The sequence below is a fragment of the Sturnus vulgaris genome, chromosome 10 (genome assembly GCF_052056855.1).
Source record: "Sturnus vulgaris isolate bStuVul1 chromosome 10, bStuVul1.hap1, whole genome shotgun sequence".
In the NCBI taxonomy this organism is placed as follows: Eukaryota; Metazoa; Chordata; class Aves; order Passeriformes; family Sturnidae; genus Sturnus; species Sturnus vulgaris.
In genome coordinates, this window is record NC_142252.1 from 10,692,289 (window position 1) to 10,701,347 (window position 9,059).

General features: G+C 40.3%; 1 protein-coding gene across 2 annotated transcripts; it reads left to right on the top strand.

The window, feature by feature from the left end:
• The first annotated feature begins 2,608 nt into the window (after nucleotides 1-2,608).
• RNF7 (ring finger protein 7) lies at nucleotides 2,609-8,970 on the top strand. Of its 2 annotated transcripts, none has more exons than XM_014877925.2 (3): nucleotides 2,609-2,832; nucleotides 5,797-5,844; nucleotides 7,293-8,970. In XM_014877925.2, exons 1-3 carry the CDS (start codon nucleotides 2,655-2,657, stop codon nucleotides 7,409-7,411), a joined length of 345 nt encoding a protein of 114 aa, XP_014733411.1. In that variant the 5' UTR covers nucleotides 2,609-2,654; the 3' UTR covers nucleotides 7,412-8,970. The 2 variants fall into 2 exon arrangements, with proteins under 2 accessions (XP_014733411.1, XP_014733412.1); XM_014877926.2 differs by having other exon boundaries at nucleotides 2,638-2,825.
• The last annotated feature ends 89 nt before the right edge of the window (nucleotides 8,971-9,059 follow it).

Consider the following 9,059-nt stretch of genomic DNA (forward strand, 5'->3'; position numbering starts at 1 on the left):
TGTTTGTGGTTTTAGGGATTTTTTTTTTTTAAAGGGGAGGTCTGGTGTGGATTGGAGAGCTGGATTTGCTAAGAGTGGCTTTTGGGGTCTATCCTGATACTAGGCAGGATCCAAATATCAGAGAGATGTTGAATATAATAAGACAGACTGCTACCTCTCAAATTTATAGGAAGTGTCCATGTTTCAAAATAGGTGGAGCCTGTGCCTCCACACAACAACAGAACAACATAATTTGGTTTCCAGTTTTCAATTCAGAATGCAGCTCCATTCTCAAACAGCTAACTACAGTTAAAATAAGCAAAATTTTATCTTCACAGGTTTTCTAAATTAAAGAATGGATATGAGATAGACATCTAACCTGAAAATCAGCACTGTTCAGAGATAATAGTAATATCCGAGTTTTACTCCAGAGTAAAACAATTAGCAAACAAAAACATAGTATAGAATTTCATAAAGCAGTCAGGGGTTTTTGTGTCTTTGGATTTTAGTCTCTGCTGCAGAAGGAGAGATGGATGAGCCAGGATGTTGTGTGAAGAATGGAGAAGTTCCAAGGGTTTAGACTTGATTAAAGCAGCTCAGCAAAGTCAGGATCTCTTTAGTCTCTTGTGACCCAGGGTTTTCCATTAAAGCAAAGAGGTTCCTGTGCAGAAGTCATTAAGGGGTTTTTTTTTTAATAACTTCTGTAAGGATTTCCCTTCTGTGCATTATGTGTCATAAATCTTCATTCATTTCACTTGAAGAGTAAAGCACAATGCATTTAAGAATTGAAATTACTGCTACTTCTCTGTCTTTGAGCTCATTCCTGGACTTTTATGCAGTTCATGCCCAATCACATACATTTATAGGAATATCAGGATCTCTTTGCTATGCTGTGCAGCAGTATATTTGCGTGAATTCTTCCCATCCAGCGAGATCCTCCCAGTGCAAAAGCATGCAGTTTATTCCACAAATACATTGTTTCCCTAATTCCTGTTGTGATTTCCTTTATATTTCTGCATGCCTACTACATGCTTCTGTTTCACAGAAAAAACCCTACCTGTCAGCACTGGAATCTCTTTTCCATTTTGGCAGTTGCATCTGGCAGCTCAGTAAGGCCTTGGGAGCTGCTGCAGGTGGGTTTGTCTCAGGTGGTGGTGTGCTCACACCGTGCTGATCCCTGTGCTGTCTTCCTCCCTTGCAGCCCCACTGTAGCCAAGTCTCAGCCCTACTGGCCATTAACAGACACATGGAGCATATTCCTATTGGGAAACTGGCACAGAGAGACACAGATAATCAGAGTTGGAGAAATAGTTTTGGAGGAAAAGTAAGTATGCTTAAATTGTTTTCTTTGGCAGATAAATTGACACAGTCCTCAAGTGTTTTGATATATGTTAATTCATTGACAGAACAAACAGTAAGTGGCATAATACAGTCCAGGACATGGATCAGTTGGCCAAGATAAACACATACTTACATAACCGTTCTTTGCATTATCATAAACCTGACATTTTTGTAAAAGATTTGTTTTTAATAAAAATAATTTTCACAGGATCACTAAGTTGGAAGAGATCTTCAAGACAGAGTCGAAGGTGCCTGTATCATATTTGCCTGCTTTCACTGCTAATCTAAGTGGGGTTTATACTTGACTTTGCATCATGTACAGCACATGTGTGATGGTTTGACAGCACTCAAACACAGTTATAATCTCTCTCATGGTTTACTCTTAGAACTGAAGAAGACTTGCATCTGTTAGGGATACAAGGCAAATTGTATAAATTTAAAACCCCCAAAATGCAAACAGGATTTGTTTAGGGTTTTTTTAATCTCTATTTAGAGGTAGTTGACATTTTACATAGCAGAAATTAAATGTACTTAAATCTCAGATTTATTTTTTCTTTTAACTTTAGGAACAGATACATTCAAATTTTTAAAATCCATTCAATGGGCATAAAATCCAATATATTATAAAAGGAAAAGTACAATTTCTTTTTGAGATTTTACAAAAAGCGATTTTTAATTTAAAACTTTCTGGATTACATCTAGTCCCAGTAATTCAAATTCAGAAGTGCCATGATGGTTTATAAAATGGACAGAAAAGAATGAGTTTAAAGAGTGAAGATGGCAAAGGAAGTTGAACAGAGTGGATTGAGAGAAGTGTGAATCAGCCAAGCTAAAAGACTTTATTGACATGTTAATAATGCTGAAGGTGCTTCTGAATTGATAGTTATGTACAAACATAAAATCTTTAGTTTTTTTTTTACTTTATCACCAAGGTGGCCGAGGTGCACAGCACTGCTAAAGTGTTTTGCTTATTCTGTTAGCAGTTTTAGGAAATGTATTGAGAGTCGGAAGATTGGGCGGTCTTCCCATACTCAAGGCAGCCCAAATCACTGGGGAAGTTGTGATTCATTCACTTGGACTCTGCGTGTGAGGAGCACATCCTTCTTAAGCGATGCCACCTCGGCACCTGTTCAGTGTCCTGCTGAAAGGCAGCAAGTGTTTCACAGCTCTGCAAAGGCCGTGCCTGTGGCAGCGAGGCCGTTTCCCCCCGCGGGGCCTTTCCGCCGCCGCCGCCGCCGGGCCCGGCGCTCCCCGCGCCGCGGGCGGAGCTGCGCTGCCGCCGCCGGACGGTGGCGCTGCCGCCCGCGCGGCCGCCGCGTCCCCGCCCCTCCGCCATGGCCGATGTGGAGGACGGGGACGAGCCCGGAGCCCCCCACTCGCTGCCGGGCTCCGCGGGCTCCAAGGCGGGCGCACCCGACAAGATGTTCTCGCTGAAGAAGTGGAATGCGGTGGCCATGTGGAGCTGGGACGTGGAGTGCGACACCTGCGCCATTTGCCGCGTGCAGGTCATGGGTAAGCGCCGGCCGGGCCGCCATGGCCGCGGAGCCGGGCCTGGGGCCGTGCCCGCCGCCCTGGGCACGGCGGGCGCAGGGCAGAGACGCGGTTTCCGGCAGAAGGGGGGGCTGATCCCTCCCGCCTCCGCTTCCTCCTCCGCGCCTTCCCGGAGGAGGAGAAGGAGGAGGGCCCGGGGGGGCTGGGCCGCCGCGCTCTGAGCCCACACGCGGCCCCGTCGGGCAGCGAGTGTCCCCTGCCCTGCCCGGCCCGGCCCGGCCGCGCTCCCTGCGCCGGCCCCGCCGCACGCACGGCCTGGGCCCCTCAGCGCTGCTCGGTGAGCGGCCCCGTCCCGGGCACTGTCGCCTTCGTCGTGAGGGCTGGTGCTCGTCTGCGGGCAAATCCCGCAAACACTGACTTAGAGCCGAGCTGAACCGAGTGCTGCATGCGTGGGGCTGCTGTTATGGGGTGGATTTTGTTAAGGGTTTTTGTTCAGGTGCTTTTTACGAGGCAGTTGCGGATGAACATATAAATTAATTTTTCAAATCTGTTAAACTAGGGTGTCTGACACTACTTCACAAGCGTGATTACTGGTGCAGTTTTACACACATAGACTGAGAAGTCTGTTGAGTAAGGGGTTAATTTACTTGGTTTTGAAATCCAGAGACTCTTTGAAAGCACCGTCATTGTTGACGCATATTGCTGTTTTCTGGCATTTTTGTTAAATAGGATATTTATCTTGGTTCTTTGAAAACAGTTTAAATGCCTCCTTTACTGTTTGTGCGTATCCAGTTTTTACTATTGGGCTGAGTCATCCTAGGCGTAAGTGTCCTCTCAGCTGGGTGTGCAACACTTCGGCAGGACCAAAGACCCACGGTTCGGTTCAGAACCCCTTGCTTTTGTAAGGCCAGGAACCAAGATACTGAAAATGAAATCAGGATTTGGTTTAACAGAAATGAGACAAAATGAGCGATTCTGTCATTTCTCATAAATGTTTTTGCTGGGAGCCTTCTATAGAATGGAGGAGGCAAAAGGGTGTACTAGAGGAAAAAAGATGCAGCATAGACTGGAATGGTGGGAGATTGATCTTTTACATAAGCATGTTTTGAAGATGATTTGCTTTTTTATGGTAAACAGAGACCACTCTGGAAATACGAAATTGGCTTCCTTTGCCATGTACCCAGAGCTCTTATAAATTAAAAAAAAAAAAAAAAAAAAAAAGTCGTATTTTTTCATAGCTAGACCAAGGGAGTAATTTTAATCTGAAACTTAAAAAAAAAATCTGAAAAAATCTAGTAACCATTTTTTGGGAACAAACCACATTGTTAGAATGTGAAACTTGATCATTGCTGACTTCAGTTTAGCAATTTTGCATTGACCCTGCCAGAGCGGGTCTGGCTCCTGTAGAGCCACTGCGTCTGCAGTAACCGTAGGTGGGAGGCAGTGCCAGACTGAGACTGGCACTTGCTGAAAGTTCGTTTATTTGACTTTTGCAGGGAAGGAGGTGTTAGCTGTCTCCATTTTCTACTGGTTTAACTCCTTGAACCAATGTGGTCTTAGATGCACAAGGGAAAGACGCAAAAATGCAGGTGTTAGCTGAGAAGCACAGGATTGCAGCTGGACTTAGCCTTTCAGACTGACCCCCTTGGGGTTATGCTGTAGGAGTGGGGACAGGTTATTTCGGTGTGGTGGCAGTGATTTCTGTCCTTGACTCTCTGTGCTACTTCTGACTGAAACTGCAACTGTAGTGCTCAATAGGACAGCTGATTTATTGTGACTTTCTGCTGTGACCCTAGATCAGTGGGCTCCCACACACCATGATACAAATTGAAGCACTTCAGCTGAATCTTCCCAGCACCTGGGCTCTTAACTGCTGTTGAAATATGAATTATAGGATCAAACAACTGGAAAGTTTTGCTTTTGTCTCAGTGAGGAAAGGGCAACTGTTTTGGAGTTCTCTCCTCTTTGTTCTCTATTACCTGAAAAAAGGAGGAATGTCTGGGCAGATGAATCTAAAATAGAAGTACTGGCCCTATCCAGAGACAGCAAAAATACTCAAATCTAAATTCCTGTAGCACATTATGCTTTTGTCCTATGGGAGAATATGGTCCAACTCGTGACATGTAAGCCGGATCCAACCTGCAGGACACTTGATTTTTCTTTGGCGAAGATGAAGATGTGTTTGCTCACATAATGGTTGAACACTTTCTCTAGTGCACGTCTGTGTGGGGCAGCCCATGTGAGGGCAAAGGTGTTTTTTCCCTGTATTGAATGGCACAGTGGGAAGCCTGGAAGTTGTCACTCTTGTATCTTACTGAGTCCTGGACCTGCCATCCAATCCTAAAGCCACAGACTGGAGTGCATAAAGATGATAAATATTTTTAATCAGCTATTGTTCCGTATTTATTAACATATATTATCAAATGTACCACTATTTTTGTGTGTGTGTGACTCCTGTGAAAATTAGATGCAGGTACTTGTTAAGGGAAGCTACTATAAAAAGTAATAGGTGGTGGGAGTTGTAAGAGATGCACAGCCTAAAAAATCAAAATTGTGAATGACTTCCTTAAAAGGAAATGCTGACATCTGAAAAACAAAGTCCTGTAATTAGGGTTTGGCTTTGTGCTTGCTCTGGTCTTAATATGCCTGAGTGCCTTGGCACAAATCTGTGGGCTTTTACATCTACAAAATGGAGAAGGCTTTTTTTCAGCAAAAGTTATGAAAATACCAAAGCAATGGAAAATAAACAAAACATGCTGGAGGGTTCAGAGTCCTTCTGATCTCTCTCAGATATATATTTCATTGTCATTTGCATAGTTTTATGATTTAATGGGGCTATTTAATGTTAGAAGGCTAAACTAGACATCAAAACTTGAGATTTTTACCTCTATAAATTTGTATTAGAGTTTATATTTTCCTCTGACAAACCTATTCTTAAGATGGAATCCTGAGAATCAAATTGAGTTTGTTCTTGTTTACTTTTAGATGCCTGTCTTAGATGTCAAGCTGAAAACAAACAAGAAGATTGTGTTGGTATGTAGTGACTTCATTCGCTTGTTTTTCAATTGAAGCTTCTCTCAGTATGGTGCATTTTAAAGTTTGAAGGGAATACTGATTTTATTAATGCTCAAAAGTAAACTGGTGTTTTGTTCTACATTGTATCATCTTTTTACATTAGTAATACTTTATGCTTTATTTTTGAGCACTAAAAAAATTAGTTTTCATGTCAGCTGTGCTGTAAAACAAAACAGCTTCCAATTTCCTGTCAGCACGTACACAACTAAGAGATTTAGGTTTCTTTCATTATGAGCATATTTGAGATCATAATGTACATTTTTGAAGTGGGTAGGAAAAAACTATTATTTTCTTCAGAGGTGCATGCCAGAAAACACAATGGTAGTACAAATAAAAATCCTCTATTCTGGAATAAATGTGTGTCTGAGTTAGAAAGGAGTATTTTTCCCACTCATAATTCAGAGATAATGGAGGCAATGGCTTGGTTGTTCACTTTTCATTTTCAAAAGTAGAATCACTTCAGTTTAAACATAATCATACTTTCAGTGCCAGTGTATGCCAAAGAAAGTCTTAATTCTGACTTTTTAAATTGGAAATAGTGAAAACTGTCTCAAAGAGTTTGCTTTAAACCTTTGTGACAACTTTAAACCAGTGGTAAACCTTTCTGTGCTGTTGAGCTTTGTGTTTTGAAGTGTATTGTCTCAAAAAAAACCCACTGAGGGTTTTGATGATTGTTTTAATGGGAATAGGGTTTCCTGTCCTCGTATCTTAATTGGCTTGTGAAGTATCCTATTTAAGATAGAGAGGAAAAAGTATAATTTACAGCATTCCTTTGATTGGTACACTTGTGCCTTCTGTGATGAAAATGTGAGCTAATAAGGAAAAAAAGAAAAGTAACTACATTTTAAAATACTATTCAGGAGAAAATGGATAACAGATAACAATTTTTGTAATGTTGGAACAACTGTAGCCTGTGAATAGTGTAAAGTCCCATTTTAAGACTATATACTGTGCCTCCTTGCTATCTTACATTGTAGTTCAGACAGTGCATTTCATATGAGAATTTGGTGATATGCTGTGGTGTGATAGTGAGTCAGTAGTGCATTGGCTTTATTTTGGTACTGGGGAACATAAACGGAAAAACTTTAATAGTTGCACTTATTTCCTGGGCAGAACTGCTAAATATGTTTATATAGTCACAAAACCATGTCACTTTACACAAGAAGGTGAGAATATATGCATTTCCTTTTTTAATATTTGGAAGTAAGTAAAAGGCTTGATGATGGAACTGACTGTCATCAGGATGATCATCATTATCCATTCTCAGTGGATAAATCAGTGGTGACCTGTTCTGTCTCTAAAGGTCCCAATGGTTATAAATATTAGAGAGCCATAGTTTGAACGTTGCTGTAGGTGTTGATTGAACAGCTGAGTGTGACTGGAATATGTTCTTTCTTCTCTTTCAGTGGTTTGGGGAGAATGCAATCATTCCTTCCACAATTGCTGCATGTCCTTGTGGGTGAAACAGAATAATCGCTGTCCCCTCTGCCAGCAGGACTGGGTAGTCCAGAGAATAGGCAAATAAAAACTGGAAGGGTTTCTTTGTGTTGCACTTGTTGGAATGGTGTGTGTGTTATGCCCTATGCTCATGCAGAATGGAACGTGTCCCTCAGGACGTGACTCACTTGGTTTATCTGCTCCACGACCAGAGCGGGTTTGGTGCAGCTCTCTGGCTGCACAAGGTGCAGTCCTGGTCAGCTCACTGCAGGGGTTCCCCATTGGAAACAGGAGACACTACATCAACAAATGTATCTGCTATGATTAAAGTGTTTGTATCAGAGCACAGAAACTTAGTGGTGCAGATTATACCCTAAACACAGAGCATTTAATCTTTTTCCATTGATGAATGAATTAAATTGAAGGGGTCACCTTAGCTGGTCTGATACGCTGCATATTTTACTGTCAGGATAAAGAAAATGTTTCCTAAGTACTATTGTATGCAAAACCACAGTCAGTGTGTTTTTTAAGAAACTATTTTGGGTTTTAATCTAAAATGAGCAGTATGTAAAACATTTGCTGTGTGCTTTTTCCATCATGGTGTATTAAACATTTCTAATTTAGGTATTCTTTATGACTTTCATTTTGTTGTATCTCTAAGTCTGTTGCTCTGTTATATTCTGTACATGATTTCTACAAACATAATAATAAAATTTAACCACGTTAATATTTTTTTAATTTATATTTCTGTTAGTGATCATAAAGACATGTATTTGGTATCAGTTAACTAGAGGTGTAGACAATCTTATTGGTTAGCTGATAGGAAGCCAACAAAAGTGATAATTTAAATAACCCAAGGAAAAGAGGCACTAATTAAATCTAGGGACTAATGGTAAACTGTGATTTCATGAAAATTCAGTTAATAGAAATTTCTTTTCTTTTAATGGTTCTAGTGTTTTGGAAGCATTTTTTCATTCTTCTTTGAATTTTTTTCTTACAGCTGTTTAAATGCTCATCTCTAACTTTGTCTTTTCTCTAAATATCCAAATTACTAGGAATCTGAACATAGGCTGTGGGATTTAAAAAATATATATAATGGAGAGGTAGAATTACTGCTTTAAATCTGTAACAAATTCAGACTTAATAAAATGGTTAATCAGCATGGGTGAAATTGAAGCAATATAATATGCATTGTTTACTTCAAAATTGTCATCTTTAATGTTTAATGTGTTTCTCAGTAGATGTATTTCTAAGAACATTAAAAGAAGTTTGTCTTCACTGTATAAAGTAGTTCCAATCTTTGTGTCATCAAGCATATTGCAGAGTTTACCATGGTTTTGTTTAATATTGTAATCTTGATTTTAAGATGTTTTAATTTTGAAATGTAGCTTCTTTTAATTACACACTGAGAAAAAAAATCCTGAGTCACTGTTACACTGTATCACATCAGTTGTTACTATGCCAGGTGATGTCTGTCACAAAACTGAAAACAAATGTAAAATATGTTAAGAGTAGTAATGAAGTGCCTCTAGCATTTACATTGTTGTGGAGTATTTCTGCTTGTGTAAAAATATTCTCAAAATTTTTGCAAAAAAAGAAATCTGAGTGGATGTGAAAATAAATTTTAGCTGTCACAGTCAAACTGTATCTTATCTACCACCTGTTTTCTCTGTCCACATTTGGTCCCAGGCTCTGATAATGCTATCTAGTCCCATCAGAGGACTTTCTTCATTTTT